Source organism: Notamacropus eugenii, chromosome 6 (genome assembly GCF_028372415.1).
Source record: "Notamacropus eugenii isolate mMacEug1 chromosome 6, mMacEug1.pri_v2, whole genome shotgun sequence".
In the NCBI taxonomy this organism is placed as follows: Eukaryota; Metazoa; Chordata; class Mammalia; order Diprotodontia; family Macropodidae; genus Notamacropus; species Notamacropus eugenii.
In genome coordinates, this window is record NC_092877.1 from 174321302 (window position 1) to 174343732 (window position 22431).

Consider the following 22431-nt stretch of genomic DNA (forward strand, 5'->3'; position numbering starts at 1 on the left):
CGACCCCTCAGGCCCCGCCCCCCTCCACGACCACGAATCCCAGCCGCTCTAGAGTCTCGGTTCCACCCCCTGCGCCTTCCCCCCTCCCCCTCCTCTCCCTTTTCCCCTCAGCCTCACGACCTCGCCTCGCCATTGCCTGGGTCTGGGCCAGAGGCTCCGGGCGGCCGACGTCTCGTCGCCCTCTCCTCACTTGCTCCTCCTCCCCGCCCCCTTGCGGCGCGCTCCTCCTCCTCCCGGGTCTCGCGCTCGGGGCTCCCTGGGGGGGCCGAGCCCCCTCCCCGTCGTGTCCGCGGCCCCGCCGCCGCCGCCTCAGTTTCCTCCTCCTCCGTTGGGCGCAGCGCGGCCATGGTGCGGCGGCGGCGGCGGCGGCGGGGCGATGGCGGCGGCCTCGGAGGCGCTGTGGTCCTCTTGGCCCTGGCCTTGTGCGAGCTGCCGGGGGCCCAGGGCCGGGCCCTCGAGTGGTACTCGGCCTTGGTGAGCACGGTGTACGTGGACCCGCTGACGAACGTGACGGTGCAGGGCGCCACCGAGAGCGGCCGCTACGGCGACAACTCGCCCAAGGAGAGCCTGCAGGGCCTGGTGGGCATACCCCGCGCCCCGGGCCGCGACCGGAAGGGCTGCGCGCCCGACACCCAGTATTACGTGCCCCAGCTGGGGAGACCGGCGGCCGGCAGGCGCGAGCCCTGGATCGCCCTGGTGGCCCGCGGGGACTGCACCTTCAAGGACAAGGTGCTCAACGCCGCCCGCAGAAACGCCTCGGCCGTGGTCATCTACAACGAGGAGCACTACGGCAACGGCACCAACTCCATGTCCCACCTGGGTGAGGGGCGCCCCGCCGCGGAGGGGAGGGGAGCGGCGAGGGCGGGTGGGGGTGGGGTGGAACGGCGAGGGGGAGGGGCAACGGCGAGGGGGAGAAGGAGCGGCGGGGGGGAGGGGGAGAGGGCGGTAAGGGGGAAGGGCCAGGAGGAGGGGGAGGGGCCAGGAGGAAGGGGAAGGGGGCGGCGGCGGCGGGGCGCCCTTGGCTCTGCCTTGGTGCTTCCTGAAACATTCCCTCCTTAGAGGCCTAGGGCCCCGCTTGCCACCTAAGTACGTGGGGAAGTTGCCTCTGTTGTTCTACAAGCGCCTTCGGTCCTGGTTGTGGGCGTACTTAGAATGACATCCTTCCTATTTGCTAAGACTTTCCCCTCTCCTTCCTTCCCACATCACTTCCTTCCCCATCTCCACTCTCCCTTCTTCTTTCACTCTCCTCCTGTCCATCTCTCCTTACTCCTCTTCTCTCTTTTCCCCTTCATTTCCCCATCCTTCCCCCTATTCTGAGCATTTTGGAAGCGAGGGATTGCCTTTTTTTTTTTTTTAATTCCTGTCTCTGGGGTTAAGCACTAAGTTGGAGCTTAATAAAACTCGTTGATTTATGTGGGATAGGTGGATTAGAGCTGTCCTTTGGCGCAAAGCTCAATGAATAATAACCTGGGACCTACTATTCAAAACTTCTGTATCGTCGACAACTCTCTTAAGACTTGAAGCAATTTAAGCCAGTGTTGGGGGGTGGGCAAGGTGGTGCAGTGTTGTAGAAGTTCGGAAGACTTGAGTTCTGATTCTTTTCGAACCTTTTCCATATGGTCCCCATCACAACTGTGAGGTAGATACTATTATCATTTTACAGATGAGGAAACGGCTTCTTTTTTGTATCTCATCCTGGAGCTTGCCGCATAAATATTGACTGGGGCAAGTTGCAATAATCTCTCTCAGCCCCAGTCGTTTGTTTAATCATTTGTATTTGTTTTTTCATTCGTGAAGGAATCTTTGTAAACCTATTCAGGGTTTTCTTGGCAAAGATAGTGGAGGTTTTTTTTACCCTTTTCCAGCCCATTTTACAGATGAGGAAACTGAGGTAAACAAGGTTAAGTGACTTGCCCAGAGTCACACAGCTAATAAGTGTCTGAGGTCAGATTTGAACTCAGGAAGATGAGTTTTTAGGCCTTTTTAGGCTGCTCAGATATTAAGTGCTTACTGTGTTCAGGGCTAAGCTCTGAGGATACAGAAAAGAGGCAGTTTCCTTATCTGTCAAATAGTAATAATTCTGTAAAGTGACACCAATCATAGTACTTACCTCATAATTGTTGTGAGGATAATATGACATAATATGAAATAATAATAGCTACAGTTTATGTAGAAGTTCACAAATATCCTTCAGTTTGATCCTCACAACCACTTTGGGAAGTAGGTGCTAGTAAGTATCTGCTGTATTTGAATTCTGGTCTTCCTGATTTCAAGTGCAGTGCTGTATCCACTGAGCCACCTGACTGCTAACTTATCTTCCTACCTGGAATCTGTGAACTTACTCAAAAATTTTTTTGGATAACTTTCATTGTGATTGGTTTTCTTTGTAAATCATTGTATTTTGTGCATTTAAAAATGTTGAGAAGGGACTATACTTTTTATATAGGTACATAGAACTGCCAAAGGGGTCTGACACATAAAAGGTGAGAGCTATTGCTTTATGCCAATAATTGTCTTATCAGTAAAGGTTGCTAAAATCCAAAGGAGATGGAAGTGCAAAGCACCAAACTAAATCTTCTGTTATTCCTGCTCAGAATGCTGCTGCAAAATTCTTTCTCACAAGCTTCCGGAAGAGGAGCGAAGGCAGGACAACATTAGACATCAAGTCTCCCTCCCTTTAGAAAGCATCCCTTTGTTGCTGTATAAGGTTTTCCATCAGTGGTTCTAAGACAATCAAGCCTGCAGACTTGATCTTTCAGCTGGTTGATTTGGTTGAGAAAGTTGAGGAAGAGCATAAATAAACAAAGGATTAAACATTTTTGAGCAGGAGGCTTAAGAAAAGTGCTGTTAGCAATATTTTCTAGTCAACCTTTATTAAAGTTAAGAAATTAGAATTTGGAACATCATAGAACATCTACACAGAAACAGCACTTGTCTCCCCATATTAGACTATTTACTTTACTTTAGAAAACCTTTTATTTTGAATTTAGAACAGCAACTAAAATAATCACTTTGTTACATATACTGTAGACTAGAGGAAATTGTGTTTGAAATTGCAAATTTCATATATATATATATATAGCTTGCTTTTCTTTTTATGCATATAAGTTTTCAAAGCACTGATGCTTGTTTGTGATTGCTTCTGGCTTTCTGTACTGTGCATTTCAAAAACATTTCAGTGAGTTTCCTTCCTTCCTTCCTTCCTTCCTTCCTTCCTTCCTTCCTTCCTTCCTTCCTACCTTCTTTCCTTCCTTCCTTCCCTCCCTCCCTCCTTCCCTTCCTCCTCCCTCCATCCCTCTGCCTCTCTCTCCCTTTATCCCTAACTCCCCCCTTCCTATCTCCTTACTTGAGAGAAGATATTTTTTGTACAGTAACTGTCAAAGAATGTATGTGTGCAATTTGAGTCTGTTGCCTCTTTTAGAGGTAGGGTAGCATGCTTCATAATAGATCTTCTAGAATCTTGGTTTGTAATTAAATTGTTCAGAGTTCGTGTTTCTAAGTTGTTTATCTTCAAAATTTGTCTACTGTATAAAATTGCTCTCAGTTCTGTGTCAATTTGTACAAACTAATACTTCCCAAGTTTGTTTCATACCATTTCTTCTATCATTTCTTACAGTATACTAATATTCTGTTCCTTTCACATAACATAATTTGTTCAGCTATTCTCCAGTTGATAGACATCTCCTTTAGGTTCCAATTCTTTGCCACCTCTGAAAAAACTGCTATACATAAAACACATAGGTCCTTTTGTTTCCTTTCTTTGTTCTTTTTGGGATGTAGGACTTAAAGTGGGTCAAAGAGTATTCGCACTTTTGTGATTTTTTTTTTTTTTAGGCATAATCTGATTTGATGAGTATAGTATAGGAGGCTAGTATGTAAACCGTGTAGTTCTGTAACCAGTCAGTTCATTGAATAGCCATCATATATGCTTGGCATAATAGGAGATACAGACTATGAAACAATGTTTGGCCCTTGTGGTCAGGATGTTTTGTTCTTCAGTAGGAAATATAAGTCATTCATAAATAAACATATGAAGTATGCCCAGTGAAACATATTAAGTATAAACAATAGAATTCATAGGAGGGAAAGATAAAAAAATGATCTTTTTATTATAAATTTAAACATGAACATTTCAATCTGTAGGAAGCCCTCTCTTGTAACCATTAAAAGATCCTTTTCTGATGGGATTGTAATTCTTAGAGGAGATGGCATTTGAACTGGGCCTTGAATTCCAAATTAAAAAGTTTAGGTTACAGTTAGGTTCTGTGTGCTGTGGGAGGTGAGCTGGAAATTGGAGGCTTGAAGTTGCAGTAGTCTAAACATGAAGTGAGAATAGGATCCAAGTTAGTGGATTTAGAAATTGAATGGGAAAGGGAAAAAGAGAATGAACAGGAATTAGTTGATTTGAATGTAATTTGTTAGAGGAAGTACCAAATCCAGTTTTTGAGACTGGGTGACTTTGGGAATGAAAAGTGGGAGAATCAAGAGGAAGAAATGGTTTGAGTAGAGGAATGGGGGAGAGAAGATGGCTACAATTACAAATATGTTGAGTGATGTGGAAGGAATTCTGACTTTCTGCTCTACTGTTTAATTATAATATGGATAGAAACAGTGAAAAACATCAACTGGCATGGTTGAGATAGGGCAGCAATGTAATGACTGCTGGATGGGAGAGTTAAGCTACCTGGGTTCTAATGAGACTTTTCTACTAAGAGCTAGATTCTAGCTTCCTTCAAAGTTCAGTTAAAACACCACCTCCTAAATGAGACTGCTTCTGATTCTCCTAACAAGTTGCTAGGGCTCCCCTTGAAAAACAAAAACAAAAACAAATTACAAAGGCAACATAACACCCTTCCTTCCCCTATGCAGGTTAGGCTGGTTTTTTCTTAAAAAGTGTTGAGACATACCTTGAGACTTGATTGACTTCACTTCCTCATCACCTGAGCACAAAGAAGCCACTAGGAACTGGAGGGACCTCAGATGTTTTGCTGGTGGATTGAAATGGGACTTACTTAGCTGATTCAGTTTAAGAGGTTCTTTGTGCCTATTCTTGTGGAATATTCTTCACCTGCTATGGCTTGCTAGCGTCTCATTTTGTTCCAATATCAGCCTAAACAACTAGCCTCGTCTAAGACACCTTGTATTTACAGAAACATAGAATTAGATCTAGAAGGGACTGTAGGGGTTACATAGTACTCACACCCTTTTGTTTTACACATGAGGCAACTGAAGCTGAGAGAAGTTAGATGATTTGCCCAAAATCATAACAGCTAGTTAGTATCTGAAGAAATATTCAAGTCTACCATTCTGATTCCAAATCTCCCATTCTTATCACTTCACCATACCACACTGTCTGCACCTTATATTTGCTTTGTAAATATTTTGTATTAACTTAATTGTGTACGTGTAGTGTAGCCTCCAAGTAGAATTTAAGTTCCTTTAGATAGGGACTGTTTTTTTTTGCCTGCCACAGATGGAATTGAACTAGTTTCATATCCTTGAGCAAGAAGTTTCCTAACTTCTCAGGGTTTCTTAGTCCCTTAACCCCAACCTCACCTCTATAATTAAAGGGTTGGATTAGATGACTTTTTATCATTTAGGAGGACATTTTAGGATTATGGGATTGTGTGAATAAAAGGATTGCCCAGTTACATTGTGGACCCACAAGATGATTTCCTGATTTAGTACAGTCTTCATCTCATCTTCCTAATGGAACTTTCTCTTAGTTTTAATGCTCTATTTGCTTGCTTTTATACATTATCTTACTTAATTCCTCTTTATAACAACCCTATGAATCAGATAGTGTTATTTGTAATTAATATCCACATTACAGATAAAAAAACTAGTTCAGATGGCAGCATCAGATACATCTTAATACTCTGACCACCAAAGTTCAGTATTCTTTCCACTTTTCTCTACAACATTTGGCTGCTAAACTCTGATCCTAGATTTCTGTTCAGATCTTGTGGCTATATAGGAGAATTCAGATTTGTTCTTTTAAGTGGTATTGATTATCTAGTATATATATATATATATATATATATATATGTGTGTGTGTGTGTATATATACATATATATGTATATATATACACACACACACAGAAGCCATAATTCTAGCTCTAGGAGGTGCTTCATAGTGGTGTGATCTTGGGCAACTCATATGACCTATCTGGGCCTTGGTTTCCTTATCTGTAAAACAGTGGGGTTGGGACTGGCTGATCTTTTGGGCCCCTTTCAGCTTTTAAATTTTGGTACTATGGGAACATAACAGTTTCTGAAGTCTCTTTCCCGCTCTCAAGAATTCATTTCCAAACCCCCATTTAAGGAGGAGGCTTAGCATAGACATCTCCTCATTTCCCACCTGGCTGCACTACTTTGGAACTTCAGCAAAATGCTCTCCTTTGTGGTACTCTCCCCCCTCCCATTTTCCTTTTGTGCATTGTCTTCTTTAGACAGGGATTCTGTTTCTCTCTCTCTTTTTTTTTTTTTTTGTATTTGTATCCCCAGTGTCAAACTTTGGTGCTTAATGCTTGTTAACTATCGACTAGTAGAATTTACAGACTGAAAGACCTACATTTTGTTTTGAGTAAAAGGTAAAATAATTTTCTAATGTGTGTGCAGGAAGGTTTTTCTGTTAACAAGCATTTATTTTCTTTTCCTCCCACCTCTTCTCCTCACCCTGCCCATCCCCCCATCCCAAGGAAAAACAATACCTTTGTACCTTACATGAGCAAAACAGATCCTAACATTGTCTGCATCTAAAAACATATCTCATTCTTCATCTTAAATCCATTACTCTTTTTGTCAGGAAATGGGTATCATTTCTGAGTACCAAGTGGGTACCATATTCAGAGACTCACTTTCTTCATTTGTAAAATTAGGGGTTTGGACTAGAACAGAAGTTCTTAACCTGGGGTTCATGAACATTATAAAAAAATATTTTGATAAGGCCAGCTAGGTGGTGGTGCAGTGGATAGAGCATTGACCTGAGTTCAGATGTGGCCTCAGACACTTGACGCTTACTTAGCTGTATGACTGACCTTGGGCACACTTAACCCTAATTGCCTTGCCAAAAAAAATTATAACAGCTCTTCAGTATAAATAGTTTTCTTTGTAATCGTATGTATTTTATTATATGCATTTACTATTATTCTGAGTTTCACTAGACTGCCAGAAGGGTACATATCACAAAAAAGGTTAATGTTTGGACTAGAACAGCTTCCTCAGGTGAAGTGTGTGCATTGTGCTTTTCACACTCCCTTCCCCTCAATAGAGGTTCTTATTTTTATGGCCAGCCTGATATTTTAGTGTTTTTAAAATTTGTAATTTTCCAAGTTAAAGCTCTTTTTTTCTGCCTTTTGTTTTACAAATGAAAAATGCTATACAATGAAAAGAAACTTTTGTATTTAGGGAATAATAAAAGTGTCATAGTTTTAGTACCAGGATAGATAGTAGATGTCTCGGTCTAACTGTTATTTTAGAGACTTTATTTTTTTCTTTTTAAATATTGTATTATGTGCTCTTAAAAAAAATCACTGTATCTCCTAGTGATTCTCACTCTATTCCTAATAGAACTTTCCTTTGTAACAAGAACAGTAAAAAAATACCCTAACGGTGGCCATGTCTGGAAGTATATCTGTCATTCCTGACCCAAAGTTATGGGTCTCTTTAGAAGGGAAGGTCTTACATTCTCACCTCTACTGTTGAGAGTTTGTTAACTTCTGGAAACAAGATGCAGTATCTTGACCCTGTTTCTCATATTGAACACTTAGGCTGGTTTTCAAGCCCTAACTAAAACTGGCCATCTTTTTGGCTTTGTAGTGTTTACTTACTAGATATTATTCACTGTCTTAGTTATATCCATGCAGCACTGAAATAGAGTTTTACTGAAGACATAGATTTATTTAGTAACAAGTCATTTTCAGGTCTGAAATGTGTCTCAGCCACAGTGATAATTATGATAGCTAACATTTATATAGTCCTTACTATGTGCCAGGCACTGTGCTAAGCACTTTAGAAATCTTATTTGATCCTCACAACAATGCTGGCAAGTAAGTGCTATTATTATCATTATTTTACAGATGAGAAAACAGACAAACCAGAGGGTTAAATGATTTGCTGAAGGTCACATAGCTATTAAGTGTCTGACACCTATTTTGAATTCAGATCTTCCTGATTATAGGTAAAGGACTCTATCCATTCTGACACCTAGATGGTTAAAAAAGAAGTTAATAAATATCATATTTTAAACTAGGTAGAATTGTACTCACTTTGGGAAAATAAAACAAGAAATTTCAGGATTTCTCCCTAATTGGACTGAAACATAATGAATCTACTGTGTTCACAAAATTTGAGCTCTTCAAAATTATAATTATGTAAAATATGGTAATTGGTTCCAGCTACATTGTGATTTTTGAGTTAGGCTGATCACTTCTGGAGAAGCTATTCTCACTAACTGGGACCTAGCTTTACAAACTTATTACCAGTTCCTTAGTTGTTAAGAGGAAAGAGTTAATTTGCTCTATTATCCTGCTCATTTGTTTCAGATTTTCCCCTCCCTCTACTTTAGTCTCTTTTGTTGTATTAAAAAACAACAACAAAAACTGTTCCTTAGGTCCTTTAACAGAAGCTGGAAGTAAGGCGAAGAAAAAGAAGAATATTTTAAATTTATTGTCTTGAAAATTTCTTTCCTTCTTCCTCACCCCTCAGCTATTTTAAATTAATTCTTAATAAATTGGTTGTGTTTTGGATGTTTTGAGAACTGTAACAATAAGAAATTCAGAACCAAGAAAACACCTGAAATTGCCAATAATAGACTTTTTAACAATTTAATATACTTTGCTTCTCCACCCATTTTAGTGGACTGAGCCAAGTCAGAGAGATTCAACTCATTTCTTTGAGTCTTTCTAGATTCTTTGAGATCTCTTTTAAGAATTGACCTAAAGTTAAACATGACCCTTTTTTTCCTTTTTTTTCCCCTTGAAATTTAGTTTGGTTTCTAAATTTCAAGTTGGCTTCTGGATCCAAATGTAGTTTGTCAAGATTTGACTTACGTGGTAAACTGAATCATAAAATTTTCAAGGTTTTTGGGTTCTTTGAGGTCCTTTCTTTCAGTGGAGAAAGGTCTTTTCTTTTTATGAATAAAGAAAACAGATACCCAGGGTCTGAGGCAACTTGGTAACCTAATAGATAGAGTGCTGTTTCTGGAGTGAGAAGACATGATTTCAATGCAGCATTATACCATGGGCAAGTCATATAAAGTTTAAATTCTCTCAGCCTCAGTTTCCTTATCTCATAGGGTTGTTCTGATGATAAAGTGAGATTATATATGTAAATCACTTTGCAGTGTTTGCTATTATAGTTAGTTATTTATATGTCCATTTGAATAAAACAAATCATGTCTGCAGGTACCTTATTTAAAGTGACCCAGAAAAGGTCACTGAGAATAAAAATGTTAACATTAGGTCAGAGATATAAAATTCCTCCAATATTTTTCTGGACTGGGTACAGTGCATATTTCTTTTTCCCCAAAAATATCTACTGTGCTTTTGTATAAATTGGTTTCTTTATAAAATTATGTCTAGTATATTTAAAGGTTTAACAGCTAGAGAAATGTGGGAAGTATTTCAGAGTGAAATTTAGGGATTTTTTTCCCCCTCTTTTCTCCTATGCCAGATATGTGGAAGAGTTACAGCTTTTATTTTAGGAGTAAATGGTATTTTCCTTCAATCTGTTAATTAGGGGAGAGCCACAATAGTATAATATAAGTTAAACAAGCCTGGCTCCTCTGGTAACTGTAAAGAGAATATAATGATGCAAAAGAGAGATTAAAGACACAGATCATAATAACTGAGTAGCTTGTATTTTTATGTTTCAGGAAGTTATTCTTTTGGAAAGTCAAACTGCTTCTAAAGTTGTTTGTATGAAATAATGTATTATTGTAGTCTGGTTTATTGGAAAACAAGATCATAGGATAGACAGAGAAGTGAAATGATTTGCTACTCAAGGTCCTGCACCTAACTAGGACAGAGGTAGAAATACAAATCAATCCCCCTGACTCATAGCACTTTCTGCTATATTATACTGTGTTGTCAATAGCACTCTCAATATAACATTCATATCCCTATCAGATATTTATGGTTTTCAGTGACTCCTAATTATAGTCCAACCAAGCTGGACTAATTGCCGCGGTACCCCTTTCTTTCTGCCTTAATTCACACTGTTCCTATTTCTTGTATTGCTCTCCCAGCATCCATGTCCAACTTGGCCAATTCATTTTCTGCTTGTCAAAAGCTAATTTCTCTGATTCTACATATGATTCTCCCTCCCCCCACCCCTGCAAATGTGATAGCATTTTGGATCTTTCCTAGGGTCTTTATCACATTCTCCATATTATACAGTATTTTCTATATTTCTTATGCTCATATACTTGATTGTAAGCTCCTTGAGATCAGGAATTTTTTGTTCATCTTTGTATTTCCCATAGTTGGACTACTCAGTGAAAGTGTTGAATTTTGAGTAATTACAGATAGTCAGGTTTTAGATGCTATAATATGGGATAAGCCTATAGATAAAAGGTCTTACACTTTTATATTTATATCAAAGCACTTTACATACATTTTTGTTTACCTTGACAACACTTGGTCATGCAAGTAGTTATAGCGCCAGTGCAATATTCACAGGGCCCACAGTGGCCATGAATATCCCATGCTGTTCTGAACTGTGAAATACCGTAGACTCTCCACATGGAAGGCAGAACCAAAACATTTATTCAGACACCAGAAAGCCAAATCTATCGCAGTAACAAAAATCTATACACAGTAACAATATAGAGAACAACACCATCCCCAAGCCTTCCCCCTCTTAGGTTTCCACAAACCAGGTCCATTAAGCAAATCACAAGCAAGCTCTTTTAAACGAAATCACAGACAATCACAAAATACTCACAAGCCAGCCGCCTGCATCCTTTCTGACTCTGACTGCTCAAGACTAACTTCCTCTTAGCTCTGCCTCTTTCTGTTCCACCCTTCCTATTCCACCCATTCAGCAAACTCCTCCCATCACAGGCTCCTTGGGACTCAGGCTTCCATGGGATCCAGGCCGGCAACCTGGGCCTATTAATGAATATGAAAGATCTCCCCATTTTATTTGTTTATTTTTTCAAGAGAATTCTTGTTTATTAAAATTAAAACAAATTTTTTTTGTTGTAGAATTTTATCTTGCTTCACTCCCTACCCAAAACAAGTGAATAGATATTGTCTTTTTTTATTATTTTATTTATTTTCAATGTTCTACAATCACTTCCATATATCTTAGATTTTTTTCCCTCTCCCTCCCCCTCCTTTCCCCCTACCTCCCTAGTTCCTCGTTGAGATGGCATACAATTTTATATAGGTTCTGCACATAACATTCCTATTAAATACATTTTCACCTTAGTCATGTTGCATAGAAGAATTAAAATGAATGGGAGAAATCATAAAACAAAACAGAACATAATACAAAAGAAAATGATCTGCTTCATTCTGTGATTGAATTCCATAGTTCTTTCTCTGGATGTGGAAGGCATTTTGCCTTAAGAGACCACTGGGAATTTTTTAAGTCCTTGCATTGTACTAAGTCTACCAGAAAAATTCCTCACATGCTGTGGTTGTTGCTGTGTACAAAGTTCTCCTGGTTCTGCTCCTTTTGCTCAGCATCAGTCTTTCCAGGTCTCTGAAGTTTTCCTGTTCATCATTTCTTATAGCACAGTAGTATTCTATTACATTCATATACCACAATTTATTCAGCCATTCCCAGATCTCTCCATTTTAAATCATCATTACAGTAGTAGTATCCTTATCTCCTGTAGGTGGTGAAGTGACTTACCTAATGTCACCTGGGAAGTAAGTGGCAGAGCTACAACTTAACTTACAACTTAAGATTGTAAACTCCTTGTTAACATTATTCATAGTTAAATTCTTGTTGGAATGAATTTAAACCTAATGCATACTTAATATTTTGTTTTTGTTTTTTCTCCCGACAGGTACAGGAAATACAGTGGTAATTATGGTTAGCTATCCAAAAGGAATAGAAATTTTGGGACCAGTGCAAAGAGGAATTCCAGTTAAAATGACCATAGAAGTTGGTACACGTCATGTGCAAGAGTTCATCAGTGGTCAGTCTGTTGTGTTTGTAGCCATTGCTTTCATCACCATGATGATCATATCATTAGCCTGGCTAATATTTTACTACATACAGCGTTTCCTATATGCTGGTTCACAGTTTGGAAATCAGGTAATTATGGGTAATAACTTTTAAAAAAATTTTTAGTAAGACATTTAATATTTGGAAGTCATTTGCAAATCAAAATTCACTATGATGCTGTTACTATTTAATCTTTTGGGAAATATTTTTGAGTTATTTGTTAATTTGGATGTACTTATGTTTAGTATAGAGAGAAATTTCAGCCTTAATTTCTCTAGGAAGTAATTTTCAGGTGTGGATCATAATTTCATCTGATTTTGATAATTTTATTTTGTTTGTCCCTTGATGGCATTTAAATTGTCTTTAGGTCAGTCAGTCTGTTCTAGTCATTCTAAGGTACAGATATAAAAGACTAAGTGCCAGTATAAATTGCAGAAAGTTTTCTGATCTTTATTGGTGGAAGAGCTTCCTACATTCATAAAATTCATTACATTTAAATTCTTTAAAACTTTAAATAATGTTTTCTCTAAAGTTAATTTTAAAGTCAAGTAATAATTACACATATATTCTCTTCTGAAGAACCATAGAAAAGAAACAAAGAAAGCTATTGGGCAACTTCAGCTTCATACTGTAAAGCGTGGAGACAAGGTAATGTTTAATTCCTTTGGTTTATTTACGTTTGTATGTAAAAAAATACACCTGAGGGTTTTAACTCATTTTAACATTAATCTTTTAGATAGGAAACGTGTACAGGAGAAGTTAGGATAGATAGAAACAAGTTACAGAAGAAAATGTAAGTCTATAAACAAGTCTCTAAAGATTCTGGCAGCCTTCATATATATATATATACATACCTACCTACATATGTATATATATATATATCTCTCTCTATATATACACATACACATATGTATCTACACACATACATGCATATATACATTTATATACATACACATATATTTTTCTTCCTTAACTTTGGGAAAGGAGTATTTGTGTTCTTGATTTATTTTCATGTTAAAACTTAAAAACACATTTTCATGACCAATGTAAGTTCAAAATAATAGAAGCTTTAAAAATGACTTTGAGAAATGGCATTCTGTGAATTCTCATCTCTCTGTACTTCAGATTACTGGGACATAATTTCTTTTAAAAAGTTAATGGATTCCTGTGTACATTAAAAAAAAGCAACATACAATTATGGCATTTTTTTTGATACATTTGTGCTCTATAACAATACCATTACATCATTACATACCACAGATTTATGCAACACTAATTTTATTTGTTGTAATGACTTTCTAGTTTTATTTTCTTGCAGCAAGTTATTAAATGCTATTTCCTCTGCATTTCTTCCTCCCTACCCCTATATCAGAATAACTGAACCAGAATAAGATTGCCCTAAAAAGCATGCTCATGGATCCTCTGTGATTTCCTTAAGGGATTAAAGCATAATAGACACTCAACAGTTGATGGCTGGGTGATGTCCTGAATTAGATATTGGTAGTTAGTATGAAGTATATTTAAAATGAAAATATTTAAAAACAATTTTCATTGTTACTGCTATTGGTGATTACTGTATAACTTTTTGTAATAAAAAGAAATATATAATACTACTTGTGATTTTATTCCATTATACTTTTTGGAAGCAAATTAAAAAAAAATCAATATGATCAATGTTCTTTAGATGGCATTAGAAAATATTTTCTTGATATTTTTGTTTTTCTAAAAAAAAAACCCTGTTTTTTTTAAAAGAATGAGCATACGTAATGTTTTTCCTGCCCTTAAGAAGATGATGGTATTTGTTTCTCAGTATTAAGTGGTCAAGGGAGACAGTTTAAGGAGTTATGTCTTAGTATTCTAAGAATGTTAAGTTGATTGGGGTGTGTGGGTGGGAATTGATTAAAATAAAATTTTATGGAATTTTATATTATTTTTACCCTGTTGGGATACATTTTAAAAGTAGATGTAAAAATATAAGCAAGGTAGACTTTTTCATTTATGTCATCTTTAGAACATGAAAATAGGTTAGATTATTTATACAGCTTTTGTGGACTGAAATGGATTTTTTTCATTTCATCCATTTTCTTTGTATGGTAATTTTGTGATAAAAAAAAAATGGCAAGAGTCTTCCATCTTCAGTATTTTAGCTCACATGATATAAATTTGTGATTCATTATTATTTTGTTAAGAATATATTTATAATCACTTCTCCTCCCATAGGGAATTGATGTTGATGCTGAAAATTGCGCAGTGTGCATTGAAAATTATAAACCAAAGGATATTGTTAGAATTCTGCCATGCAAGTATGTTTCTTATTTCAATGTCAGTTTTCCGTCTTAAGAACTGTTACTTGACAGGTTTGTTTATTAATAATAATTTTAATAAACTTAATTCCTTTTAGTTCCTCTGTCTTTCATATACTACTTTAGCTTATTTTAGTGATATCTTTAACTTGCCATATCACTTCAAAAGTGTTTTCCTTACTATGAAAATTCTAGTATTGTTAAGACTTAAGTCCAATACATAATATAATATGTAGGTATAGATTGTTTTGATGGCTAAGGGATCATTGTAAACTACTTAGAATTGTGGGTCCTTAAAAAAAAATTGTCCATACATAGGCATACATGCATGTGTACACATTGTGTGTTTGAACTGACCCTATTTCCAATCCTCTTCTTTGATTTAAAGAACTGAATGATCTAGAAATGTAGAAATAGGAGATTATTGCTGCTGGGGAGCATATCCATTGGATCCTAGCCCCTGAAGACCATATTGTACCTTAGCACTACTATTTTAATAGGCAGCTAACAGGAAGAGTTCCAAAAGAGATAATACAACAAGAATGAGGGTTATTAGAAACACAGAAAGCAAGAATTTAAGGAGAAGACAAGTGGATATGTAGTGGTAAATGCCAGAACATTGCAAAAGATGGACCAAAAGAGGCTGGTGATGAAACTTTTCTCCATTATACTAGATTCTCTTTAGAGAATGAGTGTACTGCTAATGTTGTTTTTTCTCTAACTATGAAATTCCTCTGTCATTACACCTGTAATGACTGTCAGTGTTGGAAAATCATGATGGTTATGAAAGAGGAGTTAATTATGCCTTCCTTTAAAAGAACTTTTTGGTCAGCATAACATGTTATCTTGGAAAGAAATTATAGCCTGCTAGAAGTCTTTTTCCTGTTTAATTATACTTTCAAGGCATATAGCAGATTATTATACAATTGTTTTATTTTGCATTCTCAAAGTACTTTTCATAGTCATTTATTAAAGTAAGAATTAAGTATCTTTGAGTGAGATGGGAGCAAGTATCAAAACCAAACTGAAGTGTAGTTACTTGAATACAGCTGAGCTTATATCTGTAGTTCTTGATTTGTATTTAGTAGTATTTGAATTAGCTGAAGTTTTAGAGGGTAATAATCTGGAGGGCTATATGGGATTTTCTTTTTTTGGCAGGAGGAAAAGTTGAGGTGGAGAAGGGGATACTGGTCTCTAACTTTTTTGACCAGGTTCTTGATAGTGGAAGTTTTCACTCATTCTGTTTTTCCAACATGGGCCAGTTTACCTCTCCTTAGGCATATTGGTTTCCCTCTCCTCCCAGGAACTCACTGAATGCCAGACTTAGTGCATGTGTCTTTAGCTTTAGTTCTAGTGCAGCTCAGTATTCTCAAACTCAAATGATATACCAGCTTCGGTCTTCTTTCCAGAAAGTGACTACAAGCATGCAGCACCATGGCCTGCTAAGATTTTTCTTTGCATAGGATGGATTAGAGTGGCCCTTTCAGAAGGCAATAGGAAAGATCAAAATGTCTTACAATTCTTTTCAATCTTATTTTCCAAGTGGAAAATAAGAAATCAATTAAATATGCAGAATTAAGAAGCAAGCTCTTGAGTGGGGATTTGAATTAATTTCTAAAGCAGGTGTCATACCATGTTTGTAATATACCTTCTTATTTACTCTCTTTGTCTAGAGGAATATTTAAATTTATGTGCCAGGTTACTTTTTTTCCTAACATAACTTTTCTTCCTTATCTTAAATAAAGTAATGAAATAAATATGTAAAATAAAATTGTTTTCTCCTTACACTCAAGCAAATAGCTTAATAAGGCACTTTAGTCCATTACATTAAACTCTTTTAGTGGAACTCTCCTTTTAATGCCACATATTGGAAATGAAGATAATATATTTATAGTGGAATTTGTGACTGTTTTTGATATAATGTATAAATTGAGTAGTAAAATTAACGTGATTTTCCATTTTTAACTAATCATTCATTTTAATGTGTTTGGGAATGGGAAAAGATATCAAAAGCTAAATTGTACTAGAACATGTTATAATTAAATATACATTGAGTTAATAGATCTTCTGAAATGGCTTTTGAGGACTTTTTAAAAATAAAGATTTTATCAAATAAGGAAAATACATCATACAAAGGAAAGAATTCATTTGACCAATACAGATAGGTAGATTTTTTTTTTGCTATTACCCCAAGTGGAAGCTTTTCATTAAGTATTTTGAAAAAAATTATCTTGTAATATAAAGAACTCCCTTTTATTTCTCACATTGTAACATGTAACCCAGAAGATTTAGAATGGTTTAATAGGTTGGTGATTGAATATAAATTCTAAGTAACTTTGGTAGGATGATAATAAGCAAGTAGCACAGTGTGCATTCATTTAAAAGTGTTTTTCTTTTGAAATGTTAACACATACTTGATATTTTTTAGGCATATTTTTCATAGAACATGCATTGACCCCTGGCTTTTGGACCACCGAACTTGTCCAATGTGTAAACTTGATGTCATCAAAGCCCTAGGATACTGGGTTTGTTAAATTTTTATTTAAATTCAATTTTCCATCCAGTTTTTACCTACTATATTTATTTTAGTCCTAAATGGAGGAAGAAAAGTGTAAGGTCTCTTTAAATCACTGTAATTCCCAAGAAGAAAGACTATTTACATTCAAAATGTAAACAAATTACTTTGGGCAAGAGTGAGGAGGTAATCCTCAACTAGTATTATTTGAAGTCATCCAACAATTTCTTTACTATGTTTAACTTAACTGACTTGCGGCAGGTGTTTCTAATTCAGCAGGCATTCACTAAGCACCACGTGTAAAATACCATCTAAGGCAATAGGAACTCAATATCACTTGTTTTCAAGAAATTTAAGCAATCTAATATAGAAGAGATAAGGCATTAGCACACATGGGTATGATACAAAGTGTACAGTAATAGAGGTGATCAGTCAGCCAACATACTAAAATACCTACTACATGCCAGGAGCTGACCTAGATCCTGAGATACAAATAAATTAATGGTACAATTGCTAATCTCACAGAGCTACATTCAAACAAGGAAGACATTAAGTAATGTATAGGTATTTAGACAGTAGAAGAGGACAAATACAGAATCTGCCTTTTCGCTGTTTGGCGGTGGGACACACAGCATGTATAAGTGAGTATATGTATGATGTAAACGTAAAGTAATTGGGGAGGGGAGGGAATGAATTCTGATCATGATTGACAACCAGTGCAGAGACATGGAATGTTATATGGGAGGAATAGGAAGAAAGCTAGTTGGACTAGATAGTGAAAGGGAGTCATTTATAGGGTGAGTGTTCGAGTTTTAGTAGTGTTGTGAACTATTAAATTCCTTAAAGTTTAATACTACGCTAAGATTTTTGGGATACCTTGTGTAATTAGGGCGTAAGTACAAATTGGAAACAAGTTGAGAAGGCCTTTAAATGCCAAAGGAATTTTTAAATATAAATTCCTAGAATTAATAAGGAGCCACCACATTTTGAGTAGGAGAGTGACATGGTCAGACTTTTATCCCTTATAATCTTGTTTATTCCTTATATAATTCCTTATGAACATTTTTGGTCTGTAACTAATCACTGATTGTGTCACTTTGGGTAGTTTTGCTTCAGAGTTCAACTCAAGGTATCACCTTGTATATGAGACCTTTTCTGATCTTACCTTCTTTTCTTCTCCTTCCTACTTGATGGCCTCTCCCCTAAATTATTTTATTTATGTATTCATTTTCTATATAATTATGTACATATATGTTGTCTCTCCAGTAAAACGTAAGCTCTGTCTTTGAAGATTACCTTATCTGAATTCCTAGGTTTTAGTATGTTTTATTGTTTTCATTGTGACCACAGTTATTTAATGTTTCTGTGATTTGCTCATTAATCTACTCATTTGGAACATCAGATTATTCTTTTGGTTCTTGTACTCTTGTACTATTATTAATGGTTTGTAAAAGTTGCATTTATTATACTTGCTTTTTATATTTATTATTCTTTTATGCCCTAGCAATGATAAATTTTTGAAAACTTAAAATGGGGTACTAAAAATACATATTCTTTAATCTTTACAATTAGAAGTTGCCATAATAAAAATAAAATTCTGGCAAACTTTTGTTTCCTAATATGGGGAGAAAAGTTTTGTTTTATGTGATTACTTAGGAAATTCATTTTTTGCCATTTAAGGGAAATCTTGAGGATGTACAAGATATGACAGCTCCAGAATCCATACCTGGTAGTGTTTCCATTATGAATTTGAGTGTCACTTTACAAGATGAAGACAGAACTGAAGTAAACAATTTGCCATCATCTTCTACGGATGGATCTGGGTTACGGTGTAACAACTTTAAAGATGATACAGGGGAAAATACTGCATTACTAGGTAAGTAGTTATACTTTGTGTCAGATGCTGTTATATCATTGTGGCACCTTGAAAATATTAGAAGTTAATTCTTGAGGGGAAAAGGGAACATGTTTTTTATGGTGAAGAAAGAACACAAAAATATGTCAAGAAAATATAAAAAGTATGTATTTTCTGAACCATTTTATATAGAAAGTAAGTTAAATAACTTACTTGAAGAAAATACATGAATATAAATATTTAAGACATAGTTGTGGTAAAGAAAAATAATTACTATCTAATAAACCCCAGAATAGAGAAAAAGGAAGAAAAGTTAAGCCTCTCCCCCTATTGGATAATTCACCTCTCCAGTCTTTACTTGAACACTTAAGTGAGGAAATCTTATAAGGTGCAGAGATGGAGATTTCCAGGTTTTAATGATTACTTTAAAAATTTTTCCTCATATGGAATGACATATATGAAATAATGCAAGGTGAGATCGCAAGAGCCAGAAAAGGGTCACGTAGATTTATATTTTTTTTCTCAATTACATGCAAAAAAACTGAACATTTAAAAAAATGTTTTTGAGTTCCATATTCTTCTCTTCCTTCCATCTCCTTTTCTTGAGAAAGTAATTTGATAGACATTATACATGTGCAGCCATGGAAAACGTTTCCGTATTAGAGTGTGTGTGCGTGTATGTATGTGTGTGCACGTGTGTGCATGTGTGTGTAAAAGTGTGTAATGGGCAGCTAGGTGATGCAGTAGATAGAGCATGGGTGCAGGAGTCAGGAGGGCCTGAGTTCAGATCTCACCTCAGACATTTGACACTCACTAGCTGTGTGACCTTGGGCAAGTCACTTAACCCCATCCTGATGAATATCTGGTCACTGGATTCAGACAGCTCTGGAGGAGAAGTGAGGCTGGTGACCTGCACAGCCCTCCCTCACTCAAAACAAAGTCAAGTGCAAGTCATGTCATTTCTCTGATGACATGGTCTTCTTTGGCAACAAAAGACGAACACAAAAAGTGTGTAAAACAACTTGAGATATTTGCCTAGTGTAATATTTTATGGCTATATGTGTATTTGATTATTTGTCTATAGTGACTTTAAGTTTGAGGATATGATATATAGGATATATGCTATTTTTTTAAGCAAATAAGCCATTTAAGGACTTGATTTATATGACCTTGTCATTTAATCTGACTGTTTTGCAGAGAAGGAAATTGAGGCCCAGAGAGATTAAGTGACTTAACCAGGGTTATATCTAGGTAGTAAGTAACAGAACTCATTCTGCTTCCAGATTAATTGAAATCTGCTTTTTGTGGTTTCTACTTTTGAAGTGACCCAGAATAAATTTTTTCTTTCAATTCTTTTGAGTCCTCTTTGTTCTTTACGGTTTAGCTACATTCCTTTGAATTTTTGGTCCATTTCTATTGCTGTAGTTATTGTCATGTCTTTTCTTCTTTACTCTATTCACTCTGCTCTCTACATCAGTTCACCCCTATCTTTCCTTGCTTTACTCTATTCCTCTGATAGCTTTTAAAGGTTTAGATAATAGTATGTGAGAAGATAAGATTTAAATTATTTTTTATGGAAAATATTTTTCTGATCTAATTTTCACAAATTCAAAAGTTAATACAGAAAATCTGTAATTTTTCTCATGAATAAGTAGTCACGGAGTGAATAATTGTTAAATAATGGTTATGTTCTTGAGACCAGCAAGTGTGCTGGTGCTTATTTTCCAGGAAATATGGATTGATGTGGTATTACTTTCTTTAACTTTGTTTTTAGAGAGAGATGACAACGATGCTTCGCAGGAAGAGCTTGGCTCCTAATGGACGTTTCCATTCAGTAGCATCACAGCAGCTTTTTGGACTGCATTAGAGAACATTTTATTTTTTTATCTTATTAGCACACACTTTGTACATTGGAAAAATTATGTATGTTCTTTTATCTTTCAGATATTGTAAAAGGGCTAAGATATTTTGTTCAAAAAGGAATGGTTTTTAATTAGTCTTCATGTTGACCTGCTGAAAATGCATTTTCTGTTTGGATGAATTTTGTCATATCAGACTGTTACAGAAACTGTAACTTAAGAAAGAAACTGTAATGTAAAATATTGGTGTTATCATTTCTAAAAACTATCACAATAGCTAAAGTATAAGAAATATTATTTTTCTGAAAGTTGATTTAAGAATAAGCACAATTTATTTTGATATACTTCTTGATGGTGGCATTGTGTAATTAAATGTTTTCCCTGGAGGAAATATTTTAGAGGTTTAGGGAATCTTGTTCAAAGATGAGAAGTTCATAACACTATTGTCTCTGTGTCTTATATGTAAATAATTCAGAACTTAACTAGATATAGGTTATTTTCTTTTACCATTTAAGATTGTAAAAAACACTAACTATAATATATATTTTTTCCTGTTCCTTGTGACATCTTGCTGTGGGAAAAAGGAGGTTGTTGACAAAATTTTCTATAAATAAAAATAAACACTTTAGATTCTCTTCTACCTCACTACTGAGTTTTTCTGTGCTCCATTAAGGAAATTAAGCAAAAATATCTGTCATGTTGGTTTTTGAGACTGGATCACTCACAAGGCACAGAAGCTAACTCTGTTTTTCTGACATAGGGTGGTTCCTCTCCTCCCTTTGCATCTAATCATGGGGGCTCACCATATTGCTATCAGACTTATTCTAATACCTGGTCGACTTTAGCCATTCTGTACCTCAGAATTTCTGAGCTCAAGAGATCTACTAGTCGTATCCTCCCAGCCACAGGGATTACCAATGCTTGCCACCATGCCCTCCTTGCTATCTTATTATAATCAAGATCTTCATAATTCTTACACTAGTTTGCCTACATTTAAAACCAGACATGAACATGAGGGCAAAGGGGTAATGGAGACGGGAGGGAGAGTATATTGAGTTAAAAAATTTCTGTGTGTGTATGAGAGAGAGAGAGAGAGAGAGAGAGAGAGAGATCTTTGAAGGATGAGAGTGAAAATAAAACTATCAGGAAGTTAGTTTTCCTAGTTCTTTTAATTATTTAATGTTAATCTTAACAAATTTGTTTTTCTCTATATGAAAGACAATTCTAGGTTAGGACTAGGTGTATATGAACCTTCAGAGAACTTCTTTTGAATTTACTAAGAAAATAAGAGAGAATGCAACTATCGTTTTATGTATCTACTTTGTTCCTGCTGCCAGGTACTGGAATGTTAGGGTGGATAGATGGGTGGAAGGAAAAGCATATTGCCTGGTATTCTTTAGAGAAATAACACCTCCGAAATTGTTCCTTTGTCACCTTATGTGTCTTAAAGTAGATAGTCCAAATCTGTGGAGGTTAGTCAAGAGAAGAATTTTTAAAACTAAAGCCCTGTTTCCCTCCAACAGTTGAGTTGTGGGGTTTTTAACAACATAATTTAATAATATATCTTTATAGAAATATCATTGTTTGAAATAGATTTTGTTTCTTAACTGTATATGTATGAAAAAAATGTCACTCTCAGCAGTCATTAATACCTCACTTCCATTGATAATGCAATTCAGAATGTTGAGGAGGGACATTTATATATTTTAATGGTTT

General features: G+C 36.2%; 1 protein-coding gene across 1 annotated transcript; it reads left to right on the top strand.

The window, feature by feature from the left end:
• The first annotated feature begins 134 nt into the window (after window positions 1-134).
• On the top strand, window positions 135-21360 carry RNF149 (ring finger protein 149). Its single transcript, XM_072621610.1, has 7 exons — window positions 135-820; window positions 12023-12273; window positions 12763-12831; window positions 14404-14486; window positions 16915-17011; window positions 18682-18877; window positions 20631-21360. The coding sequence occupies exons 1-7, from the start codon at window positions 346-348 to the stop codon at window positions 20672-20674; spliced, it is 1215 nt and encodes a 404-aa protein (XP_072477711.1). The 5' UTR covers window positions 135-345; the 3' UTR covers window positions 20675-21360.
• Window positions 21361-22431: the final 1071 nt, after the last annotated feature.

Bases quoted from the DNA above. Each gene is read 5' to 3' on its own strand.
- RNF149 (XM_072621610.1), top strand. From the start codon at position 346: ATGGTGCGGCGGCGGCGGCGGCGGCGGGGCGATGGCGGCGGCCTCGGA. The intron at 17,012-18,681 runs GTTTGTTAAATT...TTGCCATTTAAG, and splicing joins TCAAAGCCCTAGGATACTGG to GGAAATCTTGAGGATGTACA. The intron at 18,878-20,630 runs GTAAGTAGTTAT...CTTTGTTTTTAG, and splicing joins GGAAAATACTGCATTACTAG to AGAGAGATGACAACGATGCT.